At 44.0% G+C, this 25153-nt stretch overlaps 1 protein-coding gene across 4 annotated transcripts in view; it reads right to left on the bottom strand.

Annotated features, from left to right (window-relative positions):
- LOC106610785 (AT-rich interactive domain-containing protein 1B) overlaps positions 1-25153 on the bottom strand; it is a 229244-nt gene that overhangs the window by 12313 nt on the left and 191778 nt on the right. For all 4 annotated transcript variants that reach the window (XM_014210359.2, XM_014210355.2, XM_014210357.2 and 1 more), the window contains 5 exons: positions 18174-18292; positions 8319-8422; positions 7028-7189; positions 6664-6873; positions 6163-6373 (listed from right to left, as the gene is read on the bottom strand). In XM_014210359.2, the coding sequence (XP_014065834.2) occupies positions 6163-6373; positions 6664-6873; positions 7028-7189; positions 8319-8422; positions 18174-18292 (806 nt within the window). The remainder of the gene's footprint in view (positions 1-6162; positions 6374-6663; positions 6874-7027; positions 7190-8318; positions 8423-18173; positions 18293-25153) is intronic.

The following is a 25153-nucleotide window of genomic DNA, read 5'->3' on the forward strand; positions in this document are numbered from 1 at the left end:
CAATTGAGAGCATCGTGTCGGGCTGTATCACTGCCTGGTACGGCAACTGCACCGCCCGCAACCGCAGGGCTCTCCAGAGGGTGGTGCGGTCTGCACAACGCATCACCGGGGAAACAGCCTGCTCTCCAAGACACCTACAGCACCCGATGTCACAGGAAGGCCAAAAAGATCATCAAGGACATCAACCACCCGAGCCACGGCTTGTTCACCCCACTATCATCCAGAAGGCGAGGTCAGTACAGGTGCATCAAAGCTGGGACCGAGAGACTGAAAAACAGCTTCTATCTCAAGGCCATGACTAGCCATCACTAGCCGGCTACCACTCGGTTACTCAAGCCTGCACCTTAGAGGCTGCTGCCCTATGTTCATAGACATGGAATCACTGGTCATTTTAAATGGAACACCAGTCACTTTAATAATGTTTACATACTGTTTTACTCATTTCATATGTACAGTTGAAGTCGGAAGTTCACATGCACTTAGGTTGGAGTCATTAAAACTCGTTTTTCAACCGCTCCACAAATTTCTTGTTAACAAACTATAGTTTTGGCAAATCGGGTAGGACATCTACTTTGTGCATGACACAAGTACTTTTCCCAACAATTGTTTACAGACAGATTATTTCACCTATAATTCACTGTATCACAATTCCAGTGGGTCAGAAGTTTACATACACTAAGTTGACTGTGCCTTTAAACAGCTTGGAAAATTCCAGAAAATGATGTCATGGCTTTAGAAGCTTCTGATAGGCTAATTGACATTGAGTCAATTGGAGGTGTACCTGTGGATGTATTTCAATGCCTACCTTCAAACTCACTGCCTCTTTGCTTGACATCATGGGAAAATCAAAAGAAATCAGCCAAGGCCTCAGAAAATAAATTGTAGACGTTCACAAGTCTGGTTCATCCTTGGGAGACATTTCCAAACGCCTGAAGGTGCCACGTTCATCTGTACAAACAATAGTACGCACGTATAGACACCATGGGGCCAAGCAGCCATCATAGAGATTAATGTACTTTGGTGCGAAAAGTGCAAATCAATCCCAGAACAGCAAAGGACCTTGTGAAGATGCTGGAGGAAACAGATTCCACAGTAAAACGAGACCTATATCGACATAACCTGAAAGGCCGCTCAGCAAGGAAGAACCCACTGCTCCAAAACCGCCATAAAAAAGCCAGACTATGGTTTGCAACTGCACATGGGGACACAGATCGTACTTTCCTCTGGTCTGATGAAACAAAAGTAGAACTGTTTGGCCATAATGACCATCGTTATGTTTGGAGGAAAAAGGGGAAGGCTTGTAAGCCGAAGAACACCATCCCAACCGTGAAGCACGGGGGTGGCAGCATCATGCTGTGGGGGTACTTTGCTGCAGGAGGGACTGGTGCACTTCACAAAATAGATGGCATCATGAGGTAGGAAAATTACGTGGATATATTGAAGCAACATTTCAAGGCATCAGTCAGGAAGTTAAAGCTTGGATGCAAATGGGTCTTCCAAATGGGCAATGACCCCAAGCATACTTCCAAAGTTGTGGCAAAATGGCTTAAGGACAACAAAGTCAAGGTATTGGAGTGGCCATCACAAAGCCCTGACCTCAATCCCATAGAACATTTGTGGGCAGAACTGAAAAAGCATGTTCGAGCAAGGACGCCTACAAACCTGACTCAGTTACACCAGCTCTGTCAGGAGGAATGGCCCATAATTCACCCAACTTACTGTGGGAAGCTTGTGGAAGGCTACCCTAAATGTTTGACCCAAGTTAAACAATTTAAAGGCAACGCTACCAAATACTAACTGAGTGTAAGTAAACTTCTGACCCGCTGGGAATGTGATGAAATAAATAAAAGCTGAAATAAATAATTCTCTCAACTATTATTCTGACATTTCACATTCTTAAAATAAAGTGGTGATCCTAATTGACCTAAGACAGGGAATTTTTACTAGGAGTAAATGTCAGGAATTGTGAAAAACTGAGTTTAAATGTATTTGGCTAAGGTGTATGTAAACTTCCGACTTCAACTGAAAAACTGTATTCTACTGTGTTTAAGTCAATGCCACTCAGACATTGCTCGCCCTAATATTTATATATTTCTTAACTCCATTCTTTTACTTTTAGATGTGTGTATTGTTGTGAATTGTTAGATACTACTGCACTGTTGGAGCTAGGAACCCAAGCATTTTGCTACACCCGCAATAACATCTGCTAAATATGTGTATGTGACCAATAAAATGTGATCATATCAAAGTAAACTTGGAGTCACGCGATGATAAGGTGTGTGGTCCTCCCACTACGACTAAGGAAACCATGCAGTTTATTAGGCTATAGATTAAATAACGTATGAACTTCACAGGGTGGTGAAAGTCACAGTGATCTTGATGCTCCTTTCCAATAAATATCGAGGGTGTTATTCTGGTGGCATGATGATCGATACTTGACTGCCGTTTGACAATACAAACAATCTTGCTCTTATCCATAATAATCTCTTCATGTAACCCGCACTGTATCTGCTAGCTGCTGGCTAAAGCGCACGTGCCAAGACCAGAGTCGGCACATGTGCCATTTAACACAACAGTTTGTGTCAGAACTATCCGTAGAGTTCAAAATACAATAGAAACGCAATGAACTTTAGATTTTTATGCAGTACATGAAAACTTAAGCAAAAAAGTACATTTTGTGTGCTCTACTTCATCCCGCACAGCCTTTTAACCGCAACAAGTACATTTGAAGGTAACACATCTCAGGTGGGAAAATGCGCATATTGTTTTTCTGCAGATTTTAGAATATTCGCATGAAAATCTGTCAACAATAGGATGGAATCCTAGCTTCAGACGTACATACATTTCAACAAACCAGTGGTGTAAAGTACTTAAGCAGTTTTTTGGGGTATCTGTCCTTTACTTTACTATTTATATTTTTGACAACTTTTACTTTTACTCCACTACATTCTTAAAGAAAATAATGTACTTTTTACACCTTACATTTTCCCTGACACACAAAAGTACTCGTTACATTTTGAAAGCTTAGCAGAACAGTAAAATGTGTCTAATTCACACACTTATCAAGAGAACATCCATGGTCATCCCTACTGCCTCTGATCTGGCAGACTCACTAAACACAAATGCTTTGTTTGTAAATTATGTCTGAGTGTTGAACTGTGACCCTGGCTATCCGTACATTTTAAAAACAAGAAAATTGTGTCGTCTGGTTTGGTTAATATAAGACATTTGAAATGATTTATACTTTACTTTTGATACTTAAGTATATTTAAAAACAAATACTTAGACTTTTACTCAAGTAGTATTTTACTGGGTGACTTCTACTTGAGTCATTTTCTTTTAAAGGTGTCTTTACTTTTACTCAAGTATGAAAATTAGGTACTTTTCCCATCACTGCAATAAACATTAATGGTGTCATACTTGTTCAGACCAACATGTATCTTGTTTGTCTCATAATAAAAAATAAAAAAACTTTTTTTTTCATCCTTTGGATATTTCTAGTGCTTGTAATACTTGATGTAATACTTTATGCCATATGGCTTTAAATGGTGCTATTTTGTTTCTCTCTGAAGCCCTCATTTTTTCAATATTTGAATAATAATACATTGGATTCATCCACTGTCTTAACGATGGAGGATCAATTCATTTCCAGTTTTTAAGTTAACGTTTTTTTTAAATGAGTCCAGCCCATTGGTATCTCACCACTTTTATAGCACTCCCAGAATGCATTCATTAGTGAATCATTGTTAGTTTTACACTTACAACATGGCTCTGTCGTTGTGCTGTAGAATGAAGCTAACTTGAATTAACTGTAATTTTGTTAGTTATGTTCCAACGCTCCATCTTGTGACAATATCAGTTCTTTTTAAGTCTTGGTTTCAATAGTTTATATTTTTTTCTAAGAGATTGTCAGTTGGATAGGATCTCTGCAAGGTTTTGTACATATTACCTATCATATGCGTATCCTTTTCTGACTCAAATAGGATTCCCTCAACATTGCTCTGATGTCCAAAAGATTTCAGATTCGAAATTGTGTGATATGAAACTGATAAACATGTTATTCAATTTCAGTGTATGTTCTATTTCCATGAAATATGCTGAGCAAAAATATAAACGTAACACTTAAAGTTTTGGTACCATGTTTTATGAACTGAAATGAAATGAAAGATCCTAGAAATCATTCATATGCACAAAAAACGTATTTCTCTCAAATGTTTTGCACAAATGTTTTTACATCCCTGTTAGTAAGCATTTCTCCTTTGCCAAGATAATCCATCCACCTGACAGGTGTGGCATATCAAGAAGCTGATTAAAAAACATGATCATATCACAGGTGCACCTTGTGCTGGGCACAATAAAAGGCCACTCTAAAATGTGTAGTTTTGTCACACAACGAAATGCCCCAGATGTCTCAAGTTTTAAGGGAGCATGCAATTGGCATACTGACTGCAAGAATGTCCACCAGAGCTGTTGCAAGATAATTGAATATTCTTTTCTCTACCATAAGCCCCATCCAACATCATTTTAGAGAATTTGGTAGTACGTCCAACCGGCCTCACAACCGCACACCACGTGTAACCATGCCAGCCCAGGACCTCCACATCCGGCTTCTTCACCTGCGGGATTGTCTGAGACCAGCCACCCAGACAGCTAAGGAAACGTTGGGTTTGCACAACTGAATAATTTCTGCACAAATTGTAAGAAACCGTCTCAGGGAAGCTCATCTGCGTGCTCGTCGTCCTCACCAGGGTCTTGACCTGACTGCAGTTACGCGTCGTAACCGACTTCAGTGGGAAAATGCTCACCTTCGATTGCCACTGGCACGCTGGAGAAATGTGCCCTTCACGGATGAATCCCGGTTTCAACAGTACCAGGCAGATGGCAGACAGCGTGTATGGCGTTGTGTGGGCGAGCGGTTTACTGATGTCAATGTTGTGAACATGGTGGCGGTGGGGATATGGTATGGGCAGGCATAAGCTACGGAAAACAAACACAATTGCATTTTATTGATGGCAATTTGAATGCACTGAGATACCGTGACGAGATCCTGAAGCCCATTGTCGTGCCATTTCATTTTGCACAGCCCCATGTCACAAGGATCTGCACAAAATTCCAGGAAGCTGAAAATGTCCCAGTATTCCCAGTCATGTGAAATCCATAGATTAGGGCCTAATATATTTATTTCAATCCTTATATGAACTTTAACTCAGTAAAATCTTAGAAATTGTTTCATGTTGCGTTTCTATTTTGGTTCAGTGTAGACACACTGACCTGGCTCAAAATGAAGGTAAATATTCATATCAGAAGGTTATGTCTCCATCAAGTGGCTAAGAGGCTGGGATGCAGACATATGCAAGAGGTGTGTCTGTGTAGCACATGGGGATGTGTGAAACGTACAACTCAGCCTGAAGAGTCCCCACTTGCGCCACCGTATAGCTAGCTTTTCACGTGGCGGGACTGGAGAGACTCTTTGGGAGGGCGTTCATGTGAAAAAGACAAGGTCCTGGGTTCGAGCCTCAGTGTTAGCCGAATCAGACTGAAGTGGCACTCACTAAGCAAGCAGTGTAATGTCCTTTACATTTGCGTGGGTGTGGTGTGCTTGTGCGGTGAAGGCAGGTGCTCTCCTCCACCCTCTTAGCAGAAGCAGTCTGGTGTGACTCAGGCAGGTGAGGCGCTGGTGTTCCATTTAAAAGTCAGGGTCCCTTTTCTCATCAACACTCTGAATTAGAGACGCAACCTTTACGCTCCAGCTCTCTCCTTAGCCGAGCACAGTAATTGTGCTTAGAAACACAGTGTCAGGGACAACATGCAAAACAAATACTTTGTCTTATAAATAGCATAGCAAGTAGCATTACCCAAAATTACATTGCTTCACCTTTCTAATGCTGTAATCAAATCAAGCCATATATCTGCCTAGAGGTACTGTAACTGGTGATAATATCAGGGGGACCTCAGTAAACCTTGTTTTGATTTTCTTCCAAGACACATTATCAGTCCACGAAAAGGAACACAAAACTATACATGAAGTCCGTACACACTGCTTGCATGAAAAGTCTCAATCTTCCAATTACATGCCAAAATGACAGTCTACGCAACATCCTTATCACCCCCACCACCACCGTCATCATCATCATCATCATCATCATAAGTACCGGTCCTTACCAGGAGAGGGCGGCTGCACCTTGGCCTGCTTCCTGTTGTCCCCCCCAGTCCCAGTGTTGCTGTCGGCCGGCTGGTCCTCTCCCCGCTCCACCTTACACTCATAGGCAAACAGGTACTGGATGTACTGCTTCTTCAGAGAACTGGCTGAGCTACTGGAGGTACCAACACTCAGACTGGTGGACAGCTCTCGCCACTTCTTGTTCTTGTTCACCTGGAGGGGAGAGGATGGTAGGGAGGAGAGGGGGGACGGAGAGGGAGACAGGAGCATTAATACAATGGCATGTTAGTCCGCTGTATGTATCCTGGCTTGTAACTGCTAACCAGTTTCTTTGTCCCACTTCAAAGCGACTACCAGATAAGTGATATTGACGAGTCTAATCAACCACATCGAAAGTGTATAGTGCAACATTTTTTCAGTCCTGCAATACATGAGAAAAACACTTAGCAGTGTCTATCAGTCCTGTAAGACACAATGAAATGAACTCCGTGGTTGTCTCTCACCATGGCCAGACCCCCTATCTCCCTGACCACCATGTACAGCCTGTAGAGGTCCAGGGGCTTCTTGCCCACGGCAGGGAGGTGGGGAACAGGTGTACCCCTCTCCTCCATAAAGGACAGGTAGCGGTCCACCCAGCCACGCCTCTCCGGCTCCCCGCCCATATCATACAGACGTGTGATTCGCTCGTTAGTCATGGTGGACGAGTTGGGCTTCTGAGTCGGAAGAGATGGAGAGATATATGGAATTAGCTCCAACCTTGCAAACTGACACAACTACTCACATCAGTCATCATGCTGAAGAAAGAAAACAACAAGAAATAAAACATTGGAAGATACTGGTTGGAATGTAAGGAAGAGTGTCACATACAGGGCTGGAGGGAGTCTTTGGCCAGACGGGGCTGCTAATGCTGTCACTGTCATCCCCATGGTAGGAGGACAGGCTGGCTGGGCTGGGGGACAGGGGAGAGGGGACAGGCATGGCACCAGGGGTGGTGGGCTGGGAGACACACTGGGATCCACTGTAGCCATCCTGTAACATACACAGAGAGAGAGAGAGAGAGAGAGAGAGAGAGAGAGAGAGAGCACTGTGGTGAGTGTTAGTGGTGGAGACAGAGTGGAATGGATTCTGTTTTTCATATTGCTCTGTTCTTTTCTCACCCATTCCTTCACCCCAACCACTACTGTGTGTAAACAAAAAGTGAGTTGCAGTATGTTCTAAAAGGCCTCTTGCGAACAGCTGCCTGCATCAAAAACACTCAGCAAACCAGAAAGAGAGACACAGCAAGAAAGAAAGAAAGAAAGAAAGAAAGAAAGAAAGAAAGAAAGAAAGAAAGAAAGAAAGAAAGAAAGAAAGAAAGAAAGAAAGAAAGAAAGAAAGACTACTCAGAATGCAGGGAACAAGTGCTCTGTGTACAGGTAGGTAGGTATGTGTTTGAGTGTTTCAGTGACAGATTGCATTTGTCAGCAGAACCATGACATGTTCTCTCTCTCTCTCTCTCTCTCTCTCTCTCTCTCTCTCTCTCTCTCTCTCTCTCTCTCTCTCTCTCTCTCTCTCTCTCTCTCTCTCTCTCTCTCTCATCTGCCAGAGCAGGGGGACTAAGGCCTTGTCTTGTTACTACAGAGTACAGACACATCATCTCTTAAGGGAACTCTGGGGGTCTTCACACAGCTCTGACTGCCTTCAATAATTCAACACCCACCACTACTATCAACAAAGACAGGGCCTTTCACAGAAACGATGGGGGCAAAACCAAAAGGCAGGAATGCAAAGAGCCAAAGTGCAAAGCTGTTGCTGAGCTGAGCTTCATTTGAGAGAAGTGAGCAGTCAGCATTATAGTGGGTTGGGCTGTGGCGAGGAGTGAAAGCACAGTGTGTGTGGATGTGTGCAGGATTCTAAACAACCTCTTTGCAGCTATAGCTGCCAACACATCAAAAGGAACAGAGTTGATGACAAAAACAGATCAAGAAAACATTATGAACTGTAAGTGTTGAACAAATTATTAAATATGGCAAGAAAACAATATGATGCCTGCTGTGCTAATGCAGCATATGCTGATCAGATGCCTTTGGTTCATTAGTGAGAGTGAGAGAGTGAGAGAGTGAGAGTGCGAGTGAGAGAGAGAGAGAGAGAGAGAGAGAGAGAGAGAGAGAAGTTGTACCTTGGGTCTGGGAGGTTCATTGGTGGGCATGCTCTCCTCCTTGCCATCCATTTTCTGCTTCCCAACAGGAGTTACCATCCCATCCCCAGCCATCCCCATGGGCCCTACACAGAAGAAAATGGAGGGAAGAATCAATTAAAGATTTTCACACATTTTAAAGTAAATTTACAGTGTTTCCAGATTTCTATGAAATATGACCTGTTATTACTTACAGTATGAGTGAAAGTTTTCCTTCCAAAATGCTTTATTTAAGTATGTTAAAAAGCTGTTTTTCTGTGTTGAAATGGTGTGGGCGTACCACAACAACAGAATGGTGTGGGCGTATACCGGTCATAAAAAATATAGATCGCTGATTGGCCAGCTCATCCTCCTCTAGACCGCTGATGGCCAGCTCATCCTCCACAGGAGTATGACATCATACTCTATGAGGAAATAGCAAAAAAATAAAATAAACGGTCTGTTTGAGATACAAGTTTGAGGTGTTATTTTGGTGTTTTTTCTCCAATTTATGCTTTGACCACAAATACGCGAGTATAGAACGAGTCAACAACATTATTTGGACATAAGTTAACAGAATATTCCCCTTTAAAAGTGAGATTTGCAGGGGACAGTTCATTTAAAAGGCATTGGTGCATAATGAGTGAATTGTCCCTCTGGGATAATAAGGACTCTACTCTACTCTGGCATTGGTGCATCTGAGTGAATTGCCCCTCTGGGATAATAAGGACTCTACTCTACTCTGGCATTGGTGCATAATGAGTGAATTGTCCCTCTGGGATAATAAGGACTCTACTCTGGCATTGGTGCATCTGAGTGAATTGTCCCTCTGGAATAATAAGGACTCTACTCTACTCTGGCATTGGTGCATCATGAGTGAATTGTCCCTCTGGGATAATAAGGACTCTACTCTACCATTGGTGCATCTGAGTGAATTGCCCCTCTGGGATAATAAGGACTCTACTCTACTCTGGCATTGGTGCATCATGAGTGAATTGTCCCTCTGGGATAATAAGGACTCTACTCTACTCTACCATTGGTGCATCTGAGTGAATTGTCCCTCTGGGATAATAAGGACTCTACTCTACTCTGGCATTGGTGCATCTGAGTGAATTGCCCCTCTGGGATAATAAGGACTCTACTCTACTCTGGCATTGGTGCATCATGAGTGAATTGTCCCTCTGGGATAATAAGGACTCTACTCTACTCTACCATTGGTGCATCTGAGTGAATTGCCCCTCTGGGATAATAAGGACTCTACTCTACCATTGGTGCATCTGAGTGAATTGCCCCTCTGGGATAATAAGGACTCTACTCTACCATTGGTGCATCTGAGTGAATTGCCCCTCTGGGATAATAAGGACTCTACTCTGGCATTGGTGCATCTGAGTGAATTGCCCCTCTGGGATAATAAGGACTCTACTCTACTCTGGCATTGGTGCATCATGAGTGAATTGTCCCTCTGGGATAATAAGGACTCTACTCTACTCTGGCATTGGTGCATAATGAGTGAATTGCCCCTCTGGGATAATAAGGACTCTACTCTACTCTGGCATTGGTGCATCTGAGTGAATTGTCCCTCTGGGATAATAAGGACTCTACTCTGGCATTGGTGCATCTGAGTGAATTGTCCCTCTGGGATAATAAGGACTCTACTCTGGCATTGGTGCATCATGAGTGAATTGCCCCTCTGGGATAATAAGGACTCTACTCTGGCATTGGTGCATCATGAGTGAATTGCCCCTCTGGGATAATAAGGACTCTACTCTGGCATTGGTGCATCTGAGTGAATTGCCCCTCTGGGATAATAAGGACTCTACTCTACTCTGGCATTGGTGCATCCTGAGTGAATTGCCCCTCTGGGATAATAAGGACTCTACTCTACTCTACCATTGGTGCATCATGAGTGAATTGCCCCTCTGGGATAATAAGGACTCTACTCTACTCTGGCATTGGTGCATCTGAGTGAATTGCCCCTCTGGGATAATAAGGACTCTACTCTGGCATTGGTGCATCTGAGTGAATTGCCCCTCTGGGATAATAAGGACTCTACTCTACTCTGGCATTGGTGCATCTGAGTGAATTGCCCCTCTGGGATAATAAGGACTCTACTCTACTCTGGCATTGGTGCATCATGAGTGAATTGTCCCTCTGGGATAATAAGGACTCTACTCTACTCTGGCATTGGTGCATAATGAGTGAATTGCCCCTCTGGGATAATAAGGACTCTACTCTACTCTGGCATTGGTGCATCATGAGTGAATTGTCCCTCTGGGATAATAAGGACTCTACTCTACCATTGGTGCATCTGAGTGAATTGCCCCTCTGGGATAATAAGGACTCTACTCTACTCTGGCATTGGTGCATCATGAGTGAATTGTCCCTCTGGGATAATAAGGACTCTACTCTACTCTGGCATTGGTGCATAATGAGTGAATTGCCCCTCTGGGATAATAAGGACTCTACTCTACCATTGGTGCATCTGAGTGAATTGCCCCTCTGGGATAATAAGGACTCTACTCTACTCTGGCATTGGTGCATCATGAGTGAATTGTCCCTCTGGGATAATAAGGACTCTACTCTACTCTACCATTGGTGCATCTGAGTGAATTGCCCCTCTGGGATAATAAGGACTCTACTCTACCATTGGTGCATCTGAGTGAATTGCCCCTCTGGGATAATAAGGACTCTACTCTACCATTGGTGCATCTGAGTGAATTGCCCCTCTGGGATAATAAGGACTCTACTCTGGCATTGGTGCATCTGAGTGAATTGCCCCTCTGGGATAATAAGGACTCTACTCTACTCTGGCATTGGTGCATCATGAGTGAATTGTCCCTCTGGGATAATAAGGACTCTACTCTACTCTGGCATTGGTGCATAATGAGTGAATTGCCCCTCTGGGATAATAAGGACTCTACTCTACTCTGGCATTGGTGCATCTGAGTGAATTGTCCCTCTGGGATAATAAGGACTCTACTCTGGCATTGGTGCATCTGAGTGAATTGTCCCTCTGGGATAATAAGGACTCTACTCTGGCATTGGTGCATCATGAGTGAATTGCCCCTCTGGGATAATAAGGACTCTACTCTGGCATTGGTGCATCATGAGTGAATTGCCCCTCTGGGATAATAAGGACTCTACTCTGGCATTGGTGCATCTGAGTGAATTGCCCCTCTGGGATAATAAGGACTCTACTCTACTCTGGCATTGGTGCATAATGAGTGAATTGCCCCTCTGGGATAATAAGGACTCTACTCTACTCTGGCATTGGTGCATCATGAGTGAATTGTCCCTCTGGGATAATAAGGACTCTACTCTGGCATTGGTGCATCTGAGTGAATTGTCCCTCTGGGATAATAAGGACTCTACTCTGGCATTGGTGCATCATGAGTGAATTGCCCCTCTGGGATAATAAGGACTCTACTCTGGCATTGGTGCATCATGAGTGAATTGCCCCTCTGGGATAATAAGGACTCTACTCTGGCATTGGTGCATCTGAGTGAATTGCCCCTCTGGGATAATAAGGACTCTACTCTACTCTGGCATTGGTGCATCCTGAGTGAATTGCCCCTCTGGGATAATAAGGACTCTACTCTACTCTACCATTGGTGCATCATGAGTGAATTGCCCCTCTGGGATAATAAGGACTCTACTCTACTCTGGCATTGGTGCATCTGAGTGAATTGCCCCTCTGGGATAATAAGGACTCTACTCTGGCATTGGTGCATCTGAGTGAATTGCCCCTCTGGGATAATAAGGACTCTACTCTACTCTGGCATTGGTGCATCTGAGTGAATTGCCCCTCTGGGATAATAAGGACTCTACTCTACTCTGGCATTGGTGCATCTGAGTGAATTGTCCCTCTGGGATAATAAGGACTCTACTCTACTCTGGCATTGGTGCATCATGAGTGAATTGTCCCTCTGGGATAATAAGGACTCTACTCTACTCTACCATTGGTGCATCTGAGTGAATTGTCCCTCTGGGATAATAAGGACCCTACTCTACTCTGGCATTGGTGCATCATGAGTGAATTGTCCCTCTGGGATAATAAGGACTCTACTCTACTCTGGCATTGGTGCATAATGAGTGAATTGTCCCTCTGGGATAATAAGGACTCTACTCTACTCTACCATTGGTGCATCTGAGTGAATTGTCCCTCTGGGATAATAAGGACTCTACTCTACTCTGGCATTGGTGCATCATGAGTGAATTGTCCCTCTGGGATAATAAGGACTCTACTCTACCATTGGTGCATCTGAGTGAATTGCCCCTCTGGGATAATAAGGACTCTACTCTACTCTGGCATTGGTGCATCATGAGTGAATTGTCCCTCTGGGATAATAAGGACTCTACTCTACTCTACCATTGGTGCATCTGAGTGAATTGCCCCTCTGGGATAATAAGGACTCTACTCTACCATTGGTGCATCTGAGTGAATTGCCCCTCTGGGATAATAAGGACTCTACTCTACCATTGGTGCATCTGAGTGAATTGCCCCTCTGGGATAATAAGGACTCTACTCTGGCATTGGTGCATCTGAGTGAATTGCCCCTCTGGGATAATAAGGACTCTACTCTACTCTGGCATTGGTGCATCATGAGTGAATTGTCCCTCTGGGATAATAAGGACTCTACTCTACTCTGGCATTGGTGCATAATGAGTGAATTGCCCCTCTGGGATAATAAGGACTCTACTCTACTCTGGCATTGGTGCATAATGAGTGAATTGCCCCTCTGGGATAATAAGGACTCTACTCTACTCTGGCATTGGTGCATCTGAGTGAATTGCCCCTCTGGGATAATAAGGACTCTACTCTACTCTGGCATTGGTGCATCTGAGTGAATTGTCCCTCTGGGATAATAAGGACTCTACTCTACTCTGGCATTGGTGCATCATGAGTGAATTGTCCCTCTGGGATAATAAGGACTCTACTCTACCATTGGTGCATCTGAGTGAATTGCCCCTCTGGGATAATAAGGACTCTACTCTACTCTGGCATTGGTGCATCATGAGTGAATTGTCCCTCTGGGATAATAAGGACTCTACTCTACTCTGGCATTGGTGCATCATGAGTGAATTGTCCCTCTGGGATAATAAGGACTCTACTCTACTCTACCATTGGTGCATCATGAGTGAATTGCCCCTCTGGGATAATAAGGACTCTACTCTACTCTGGCATTGGTGCATCTGAGTGAATTGCCCCTCTGGGATAATAAGGACTCTACTCTGGCATTGGTGCATCTGAGTGAATTGCCCCTCTGGGATAATAAGGACTCTACTCTACTCTGGCATTGGTGCATCTGAGTGAATTGCCCCTCTGGGATAATAAGGACTCTACTCTACTCTGGCATTGGTGCATCATGAGTGAATTGTCCCTCTGGGATAATAAGGACTCTACTCTACTCTGGCATTGGTGCATAATGAGTGAATTGTCCCTCTGGGATAATAAGGACTCTACTCTACTCTGGCATTGGTGCATCATGAGTGAATTGTCCCTCTGGGATAATAAGGACTCTACTCTACTCTGGCATTGGTGCATCATGAGTGCACCAGCCAAACTTTTGAATGAAACATATGAGTGCATAATGAATGGATGTTCACACCTGGGGGTACTTGGCCTATCCACAGGGGGTACTTGAGAAGACTGATGAGACCATAGGTCTACTGGTTAAATGTACATGTGGGGGTACTTCAGGGGTACTCCGGGCAGAGCAAAATTCAGTTGGTGCGACAGTAACTGAAGAAGTTTGGGAACCACTGGCCTAGTGTATGAGGAGCAATCTTCACAGAGCATGTACATAAGGAGTTGATGGGGGTATTAGTCGTTGTAGCCATTGTACTACATCTTGTATCTGAAATACGCGCACACAGAGCCAAATGATGAGCTGTTCTGAAGCCAAAGAACAGTCCTGGATAATGTAGAAAGTATTATCAAAATGTCTGTCTCTCTGGGGAGATGGAAAACATCCTTTCTATCGCCAAGGTCCTCTTCCAGGGATTCTTCTCAAAAAGAATAAAGGCAGAATGAACGAATAAAAATGAAGAAGGAATTGCTTGAGAAAAATATGAACTTTTAAATGAAATACCATTGCACTCTCTCGGCCTTGCTGACTATATACCTTACGCTTTTGTCTAACATTGAATAGGTATTTCAGCACCACAAATATAAATTCTGCTCTTACAATGTTTATGAACTGGTAGACTTAAAGATGGTATTAACATTTTCGATTTCTTAGGTAACTTCTTTCAAAAGTTCTTGGTAGAAATGAATAGTATCTTGAAGACTACTTTCCGAGTGTGGACTGAATAAGCATTTTCCTATTGAGAAGAAAGTGTCCCTTCATGCCAAGAGTCCCAAGGTTTGTCCCTTTATTTCACTTCTCAGCTCGGCGCTCAGCACTATGTGAAACTAATAGCTTTTTACCAACCCCAGGGGCAGCTGAGATGAGTTTTTAAGAACCTTGGCACTCTAATTCATTTGAAGTCTTCCAAATGTCATGCAGCCTGATATTTAGTTTTGTAAGGCTGAGCAGAAAGCTCTTTTCATATAGAGCCTTGCATTCTCCGAGGTGTGTTTAGCACAATGTGGAGGGGTGAAGGGCAAGAGAGAGCAGGAGAAAGGGGCGCACTGCATTAATCTGTTCTCAGGAGGGCCAACGGAACAAGAAAAATAACAGAACAGAGCTGTCTGCATGAAAATAACCATCTTCAGAACAGTAACTCGCTCTGTTAACAAATAACAATACAGAAATATCACATTTACAGAAGTATTCAGGCTCTTTACTCAGTACTTTGTTAAAGCACCTTTGGCAGCGATTACAGCCTCGAGTCTTCTTGGGTATGACGCTACAAGCTTGGCGCACCTGTATTTGGGGAGTTACTCCCATACTTCTCTGCAGATCCTCTCGAACTCTGTCAGGTTGGATGGGGAGATTCACTGCACATCTACTTTGAGGTCTCTCCAGAGATGTTAGATCAAGTTCAAGTCCGGGCTCTGGCTGGGTCACTCAAGTACATTCAGAGACCTGCCCTGAAGCCACTCCTGTGTTGTCTTGGCTGTGTGCTTAGGGTCGTTGTCCTGTTGGAAGAACCTTCACCCCCAGTCTGAGGTCCTGAGCGCTCTGGAGCAGGTTTTCATCAAGGGTCTCTCTGTACTTTGCTCCGTTCATCTTCCCCTCGATCCTGACTAGTCTCCCAGTCCCTGTCGATGAAAAACATCCCCACAGCATGATTCTTTCACCACAATGCTTCATCGTAGGGATGGTGCCAGGTTTCTTCCAAATGTGGCGCTTGGCATTCAGGCCAAAGAGTTCAATATTTTCATCAGATCAGAGAATTTTGCTTCTCATGGTCTGAGAGTCTTTAGGTTCCCTTTGGCAAACTCCAAGTGGGCTGTCATGTGCCTTTTACTGAGGAGTGCTGCAGAGATGGTTGTCCTTCTGGAAGGTTCTTCCATCTCCACAGAGGAACCCTAGAGCTCTGTCAGAGTGACCATCGGGTTCTTGTTCACCTCCCTGACCAAGGCCCTTCTCCCCCAATTGCTCAGTTTGGCCGGGTGGCCAGCTCTAGGAAGAGTCTGGGTGGTTCCAAACTTATTCCATTTAAGAATGATGTAGGCCTTCAATACTGCAGAATGTTTTTGGTACCTTTCCCCAGATCTGTGCCTCGACACAACTCTGACTTGGGGCTCTACGGATTATTCCTTTGACCTCATGGCTTGGTTTTTGCTCTGACAACTGTGGGACCTTATATAGACAGGTGTGTGCCTTTCCAAATTATGTCCAATCAATTGAATTTACCACAGGTGGACTCCAATGAAGTTGTAGAAACATCTCAAGGATGATCAATGGAAACAGGATACACCTGAGCTCAACTTCGTGTCTTATAGCAATGGGTCTGAATACCGATGTAAATAAGGTACAGTGAGGGGAAAAAGTATTTGATCCCCTGCTGATTTTGTACGGTTGCTCACATACAAAGAAATGATCAGTCTATAATTTTAATGGTAGGTTTATTTGAACAGTGAGAGACAGAATAACAACAAAAAAATCCAGAAAAACGCATGTCAAAAATGTTATAAAATGATTTGTATTTTAATGAGGGAAATAAGTATTTGACCCAGAACTACACAGGAGGATCCCCCACTGTATGTGTTTTATATTTTTAATACATTTGCAAAAATGTCTAAAAACCTGTTTTCGTTGTGTCATTATGGGGTATTGTGTGTAGATTGCTGCGTTTTTTTTCTTTAATCCATTTTAGAATAAGGCTGTAACGTAACAAAATATGGAAAAAGTCAAGGGGTCTCAATACTTTCCGAAGGCACAGTATATTTTTTTTATTTAACCTTTATTTAACTAGGCAAGTTAGTTAAGAACAAATTCTCATTTACAATGACGACCTACCCTGGCCAAACCCTTCCTGAACCCAGACGACGCTGGGCCAATTATGTGCCCGCCCTATGGGACTCCTGATCACGGCCGGTTGTGATACAGCCCGGTATCGAACCAGGGTCTGTAGTGATGCCTCTAGCACTGCAATGCAGTGCCTTAGACCGCTGTGTCAGTCGGGAGCCACTCCATAACTCTCCTTCTTGGTCAAATAGCCCTTACACAGCCTGGAAGTGTGTTGGGTCATTGTCCTGTTGAAAAACAAATAATAAGCGCAAACCAGATGGGACGGCATATCGCTGCAGAAAGCTGTAGCCTTGCTGGTTAAGTGTGCCTTGAATTATAAATAAATCACAGACAGTGTCACCAGCAAAACACTCCCACATCATCACACCTCCTCCTCCATGCTTCATGGTGGGAACCTCACATGCGAAGATCATCCGTTCACCTACTCTGCATCTCACAAAGACACGGCGGTTGGAACCAAAAATCTCACATTTTGACTCACTGGTCTAATGTCCATTGCATGTGTTTCTTGGCACAAGCAAGTCTCTTCTTATTGGTGTCCTTTAGTAGTGGTTTCTTTGCAACAATTCGACCATGAAGGCCTGATTCACGCAGTTTCCTCTGAACAGTTGATGTTGAGATGTGTCTGTTACTTGAACTCTGTGAACCATTTATTTGGGCTGCAATTTCTGAGGCTGGTAACTCTAATGCACTTATCCTCTGCAGCAGAGGTAACTCTGGGTCTTTCCTGTGGTGGTCCTCATGAGAGCCAGTTTCATCATAGCGCTTGATGGTTTTTGCGACTGCACTTGAAGAAACGTTCAAAGTTCTTGAAATTTTCCACATTGACTGACCTTCATGTCTTAAAGTAATGACGGAGCTGTTCTTGCCATAGTATACCGCCCCCACCTTGTCACAACACAACTGATTGGCTCAAACGCATTAAGAAGGAAAGAAATTCCACAATGAACTTTTAACAAGGCACACCTGCATTCAAGGTGACCACATCATGAAGCTGGTTGAGAAAATGCCAAGAGTGTACAAAGCTGTCATCAAGCCAAAGGATGGCTAACTTGAACAATCGTTTTTGGTTAATACATGATATCATATGTGTTATTTCATAGTTTTGATGTTCACTATTATTCTTCACTATTACCCTTGAATGAGTAGGTGTGTCCAAACTTTTGACTGGTACTGTATATATTTATTTTTATTGTTTTTATATTCTTTTTTTACTCTGCATCATTGGTAAAAGGTTTGTCAGCAAGCATTTAAATGTAAAGTCTACACCAGTTGTATTCGACGCATGTGATACATAACATTTGATTTGATTTGTTGTTGGAAGTCTGTCAAACTGAAGGCTATAGAAGACTCAACTTAATCTCACAACCATTTTAGACAATTGTTCACTACTTTGGTTGCTGTTGGGTACCTTGTTGGCCTGTCCAGGTCTTACCTGAGGGTGGCATATTGTAGGGTGGACCCTGTGGCGTGCCCATGCCTGAGTTGTTGCCCTGTGACTGGTTGATGGGGGGCACCATCTGGTTTATGCCAGGGCCTAGGTAGTTGCCCTGTCTGGGACACAGAGAGAGAGAGAGACAAGAGCTGGTTAGAGAGGAAAGACTGGGCCCAGATCCTCGGTGTGGAGAGCAATTAGTTGGCTTTTGAAATGGTAGTAGAAAATACTCTGTAATAGATTAGTCTTTCTGCCTCTATTGCAAAGCTATAAGGCCATGCCAGTCAGAGGATATGCCCATACGTTTCAGTACTGTATAAACCATCATCCTGAAAATGTATGGGCACATTTCCTAGAAAAAAAACCAAATCTCTCTTTAAAAGCAAGTGTGTGTGTGAGTAACAGCCGAATAGAAAGCTGTTTCATCCTCCTATCCTTCCTCTCATCCCTTGCAAATCCCCCACCACTCCTCTCCTCAGCCCTCTTCCCTCCCTCCCTCCTCTCCCCACAAAGTCATAATTTAACTAATTAAGGTGTGCTTCTGGAAAGGATCATGTTATTTGTTGCTATGGCGACGGCTGAAATCAATCCCGTTCTTTCTCCGTGCCTCGTCGCATCACGGCGTGTTGGGAGGACATCAGAGGGCTTATCAGCAACCTGCTGAACCAGCGTCACACACAGCAGACAGACGGTCACCGTCACTGCTCCATACCCTGTACCCTGTACAATGCTAGCTCTGTATCAGCCCTGTACCAACTCAACAGACAGCGCACCAGGATGGATAGCAGTTGGACCATCTCTACTTCCTGCTGGTCCAAATAATCCCTAGGATAACGAGAGAACAGGAAAAGGAGAGTGAGAGAAGTGGCAGAGGGGGGAGTGAGAGAGAGAGAGGTAGGAGTACAGAAGATCCCCTCATCTGTGGTGGATCATTTCCTTGAAGTGGAGAGAGAGTAGAGCAGACTAGAAAGGGTATTTAAGGAACATGGAGTAAAGGGTTGACAGTAGTAGTAGTAGTAGTAGTAGTAGTAGCAGTAGTGGGGTCAGCTTTGTGTTAAAATGCCACACTGACAAGGTCATAGTACAACCCTTGCATATCTGTCTGGAGGGCAATCCTACATCCTACATTCATCTCAACACTGTGATCACAAGGACAAAAAAATAAAAATAAACACTCAATGGGATTTGTGTCAGTCAGTCAGCTGAACTTCCCCAAGCAGAGGAGGACAACAATGTATTGGATGTGTGACAGTGACTAACCAGGCAGAAGGAGGGATGAGGAGGGATGGGTTTGATAAACCTCCCAATAATCTCATCTCACAGATGTAATTAGTCATAGAGCATGTGTGATGATACATATGTAATCCCTCTATGGGCCCTGGCTCACAGGAAAAACCATGGCTCACAGACAACAACATACACTGATATCAATCAAATCCTGCCTGTTTTCTTGGCAGCACTTTATTTGACAGTACTGTTTGGGATTTGCTGCGTATTTCCAAGGAAATAACGTGGTATCGTTGGGTGCTTTCTGTTACTTCAAAGAGTTCAACACAATCGGTAGCTAACATGGTGACATTGCCACGTCGTGTCGGAGTATATCGTTTCAGTTCCGTAAAGTGCTATTTCTCCCTACTGCATCTACACCCTACATCGCCCCACATAAAAATAAAAAAAATCCCAGCGCCAGTGCTGACGAGAATAATGGAATAAAAAAACATCAACAACAACAAGAAAGTGGAGTTTGACTGTGAGGCTAGTCCATTATTACAAATTCATGTAATAAAAAAAGCCCATTAGGAAACAGTTGATGGAGGGAACGCAGGCCGTTTAATCACACTTAATGTATGCATGTGCTGCTATCAAAAAAGGCACAGCACATTTATCTTGCTCTCGGGCACCTTCGCTGGGGGAAAAAAAAAAACCTGTTGCCGCAGAGGAAAAGGGGAAAGGGGAAAGCAGAAAGGGAGGGAGAGACGGAAGGATGGAGAGGGAAAGAGAGGGGAAACGCAGCAAGAGGGGAGTGGGAGAAAGCGAAAAAGGAGAAAAACAAGAGGGAGAGGATAAATAGAGAGATGAGAGAGCAGAGAGAGGAAAAGATAGTGAAGAGAGAGGGAGTGTGAGACTGTGGGGGGGGGGGGCGTATTTCCAGCTCACAGCACAGGCTGTACCATCCAGTAGTCATTGTATCGTGAGCTGAGCTAGCTGAGCTAGGGGACGGTTGAGGGGAATCTGAGCGCCTCTAAATGAGAAGGATCAAACCCAGCCCCACCCTCTATTGTTTTCGATCTCTCTCTCTCTCTCGTTGTGTTGTGTTGTGTTGTGTTGTGTTGTGTTGTGTTGTGTTGTGTTGTGTTGTGTTGTGTGGGAGAACACAGCTGCTTTGTTGTGCTCTGCTTCTCAAAACGATACTGCTGATTTGACACTGCTTTCAAATGAATCTGTGAGCCAGCAAGTTGTAGCATGAATGTGGCCAGATGAAGTCAGGAAAAACTAATAAAATAAACCATAAAATGTGGATTTAGTTTTAGCCCAGAAACAAGAAAGGCAGAAAACACTAGAGCATTACTACTAGCGCAAACCATTATGAGTAATGCTCTCATGAGGTGTTAGCCACATTTAGAGCCTCTTTAAATATTCTGAGGGAAATAATATGTGCTTTGAATCACTTCAGCAGATAAACAGATTAGTAATCACTGTTCTATTTAAATGACTAGCCCTGTAGTCAGTCCCAGTCCCAGTCGTGTCGCCCTCCCTGCCTGCCTGTCTCTCTGTCTCCCCTCATCCCCCTGCATGGAACTCTGCTGTCTGTCCTTAGTATTCTGCCCACATGTGTGAAGGACATCTGAGGAGGCCTGTCTCTGAGCACGGCTGGGGAGAGAAAGGGAGAGAGGGCCGTTGCCAAGGGCTGCCATGGTTACCGGGTGCCAGACAGCCAGCTGCAGTCACACAGACAGCTCCATGCCAGACCAGCACTACAGTGCCAGTGTCAAAGTCCCCTTCCTGCCTGTCCACTGCAAACACTCACTGTTACAACAGGGAGTGAATTCAGTGTGGCAGGAGAAAATAGGGGTACTAAAGTACTGCCACCATCCAGACCCTATCATTACCCAGCCCCACCACCCTCCATCAACCCTGCCTGGTGAGAGGGAGAAAGCGAGCGAAAGTGAGCGAGAGAGAGAGGGAGGGAGAGAGAGAAAGAGAGAGAGAGAGAGGGGTCTGCATGGTGTAGTCAGTGGGAGGGTATGAACAATATGAATTATATATGGGCACAATCTGCTCTCAAGGCAGCTCCCTCTCAGCCACAGCTCCATTCCAAGCAGCCAGCTCAGCTAGCGCCTGCCTACCTGACTCAACCCAAACAGAATCAAAAATAAAACAATGAATGAAAGGACAGCCTTTTAACATATTAAATCCTGAGAAAAGCCCCCCTCCCCCTTTACATCAAACAGTTCTGAAGGGAGAGAAGCCATTTATTAAAGCCTAGCTGGAGCTGATGCCAAGGCTGCCTGTGAGCCACAACGCTGCCGGCAACAGCAATGCATTCTTGACATTCAAGCAGCTCTTATTTATTTAGTAAATTTACTTACTAAGGAGGTCAGAAATGAATTATTTGGCGAGGATTTACCCCTAAGCGCTCTTCTCTCTTGCTTTCTCTCTTTCCATTTCCTTTAATTTATTTTTCTTTTAAGCATGCTTTTCTCTAAGTGCTTATTTTCCACAAGCCGTGTTTCTGTAGCTCCAGGGACAGCTACCAAAGTCATTTGAAAAAATACTTTCTGTCTTCAGCCAACAGAGCCAGGACAACACCTAGCTTCCTAATACTACTCTCCGGTTCTGTTCTCCAAATCCCAACACCAGTGTTCACCCAAGACACTTTACTCCTATTTCCGATCATTGATCCAAACCAAGTCACAAGCCGTGCAATAGTATCATCTCAACTTAAAACCTCAACATAACCCGATTCAAACCCAAGTGCCTTTGATAGACTTACATTACTGACAGCAAGTTTACAGTCTTTAAGATACAAACATAATATTGTTCTAAATGTCAGCCAATCAGACCAAATGTGGGTGTTTTGGTGATTTGATCATGAAAATGGGAAATCATGTATAATTCAAAGCACTTAAGGGAACATCTCTGAGGACTGGGGAAAACACTAGCTAGCATCCCCATCACACTTATCTAGATGTAATCACAGATCCCCCTCCAGCCACAGGATATCATAGTGGCCTTGCTCTGCTCGTTCCGCATTCTTTTCACTCTGCGTAATGAATCTAGAGTAGTCGAGCCCAGGGACAAGGTTCAGGCTGTTGGCCGCTTGTTTTCAGACAGACAACAAGAGGTTTAAATGTTTCACAATGCTGCTCTCAGATCAGAATCAGGACTATAAAAGAGTAAACACTAAACACAGTGTTTCAGAGCCTTCAGCTCGCTCCAATTTCTCCTTAATCTTCCTCAGCTGTTCAGAGGACGAGAACAAAACAGAACAAGGGTTGAGAAACAGAGATAAACAATAGGAGATGTGGGGGGGAGGTCCACAATCCTCCTAAATCAGTCCCCCTGCCTTCCCTTCCTGCTTTCTCCATGGCAACACCATGCACGTGCAGCCGCAGAGCAGGGGGCTGTCAGCTCTCTGCCTCCTCAAAGTCAGCTGGAAGAGTCAGTAGAGCTGCCCTCTAACACACACACACACACACACACACTCTCTCCTTCCCTCTGTGTTTCCATCAGACAGCACTAATTGCATTCTCAGCCAGCCTCAGACCATTTTTTTTTTGTATACCTTTATTTAATTAGGCAAGTCAGTTAATAAGAAATTCATATTTTCAATGACAGCCTAGGAACAGTGGGTTAATTGCCTTGTTCAGGGGCAGAATGACATATTTTTTTACCTTGTCAGCTCCGGGATTCAATCTAGCAACCTTTCGGTTACTAGGCCAACGCTCTAACCACTAGGCTACCTGCCGACCATCTCCACATCTAGGGACAGACTGAGAGACACAAAGTATTTGCATACAGTGCCATTCTATGGAGGGGGACCTAGTATTCACAGCATGTGTGTAAGTACAGTTGAAGTCGGAAGTTTACATACAGATTAGCCAAGTACATTTAAATTCAGTTTTTCACAATTCCTGACATTTAATCCGAGTAAAAATCCCCTGTCTTAGGTCAGTTAGGATCACCACTTTATTTTAAGAATGTGAAATGTCAGAATAATAGTAGAGAGAATGATTTATTTAAGCTATTATTTCTTTCATCACATTCCCAGTGGGTCAGCAGTTTACATACACTCAATTAGTATTTGGTAGCATTGCCTTTAAATTGTTTAACTTGGGTCAAACGTTTCGGGTAGACTTCTACAAGCTTCCCACAACAAGTTGGGTGAATTTTGGGCCATTCCTCCTGACAGAGCTGGTGTAACTGAGTCAGGTTTGTAGGCCTCCTTGCTCGCACACACTTTTTCAGTTCTGCCCACACATTTTCTATAGGTTTGATTTCAGAGCTTTGTGATGGCCACTCCAATACCTTGACTTTGTTGTCCTTAAGCCCTTTTGCCACAACTTTGGAAGTATGCTTGGGGTCATTGTCCATTTGGAAGACCCATTTGCGACCAAGCTTTAACATCCTGACTGATGTGTTGAGATGTTGCTTCAATATATCCACATAATTTTCCTCCCTCATGATGCCATCTATTTTGTGAAGTGCACCAGTCCCTCCTGTAGCAAAGCACCCCCACAACATGATGCTGCCACCCCCGTGCTTCATGGATGGGATGGTGTTTTTCGGCTTGCAAGCCTCCCCCTTTTTCCTCCAAACATAACAATTGTCATTATGGCCAAACAGTTCTATTTTTGTTTCATCAGGCCAGAGGACATTTCTCCAAAAGGTATGATCTTTGTCCCCATGTGCAGTTGCAAACCGTAGTCTGGCTTTTTTATGGCGGTTTTGGAGCAGTGGCTTCTTCCTTGCTGAGCGGCCTTTCAGGTTATGTCGATACAGGACTCTTTTTACTGTGGATATAGATACTTTTGTACCTGTTTCCTCCAGCATCTTCACAAGGTCCTTTGCTGTTGTTTTGGGATTGATTTGCACTTTTTGCACCAAAGTACGTTCATCTCTAGGAGACAGAACGCGTCTCCTTCCTGAGCGGTATGACAGCTGCGTGGTCCCATGGTGTCTATACTTGCGTACTATTGTTTGTACAGATGAACGTGGTACCTTCAGACATTTGGAAATTGCTCCCAAGGATGAACCAAACTTGTGGAGGTCTACAATTCTTTTTTCTGAGGTCTTGGCTGATTTCTTTAGATTTCCTATGATGTCAAGCAAAGAGGCACTGAGTTTGAAGGTAGGCCTTGAAATACATCCACAGGAACACCTCCAATTGACTCAAATAATGTCAATTAGCCTATCAGAAGCTTCTAAAGCCATGATATCATTTTCTGGAATTTTCCAAGCTGTTTAAAGGCACAGTCAACTTAGTGTATGTAAACTTCTGACCCACTGGAATTGTGAAATAATCTGTCTGTAAACGATTGTTGGAAAAATGACTTGTGTCATGCACAAAGTAGATGTCTGAACCGACTTGCCAAAACTATAGTTTGTTTAACAAGACATTTCTGGAGTGGTTGAAAAACGAGTTTTAATGACTCCAACCTAAGTGTATGTAAACTTCCGACTTCAACTGTATGCATGCTATATTATGGACTAGGAGAGCAACTGGAAGAGACCATTTCTGAAGGCCTGGATGAGAGGGTGATGAGAAAGAAAGAGGACAGGGCTGAGGGAGGGAGGGAGAGCGAGAGAGTGGGTAACTGTGCTGAAAGAGGGGACAGGTGAGGATGACAGAAAAACTGTGGTGGAGTGGTTAAGAGAGTCAGGTAGGCAAAGACAATGCCTCCCGCCCTCCCCCGCCAGCCTCCCCCACCGTGGGCCTATGTCTGGGTGTCTGGTAGAATGACAGTGGAGATTGACAG

Source organism: Salmo salar, chromosome ssa09, assembly GCF_905237065.1.
Source record: "Salmo salar chromosome ssa09, Ssal_v3.1, whole genome shotgun sequence".
In the NCBI taxonomy this organism is placed as follows: Eukaryota; Metazoa; Chordata; class Actinopteri; order Salmoniformes; family Salmonidae; genus Salmo; species Salmo salar.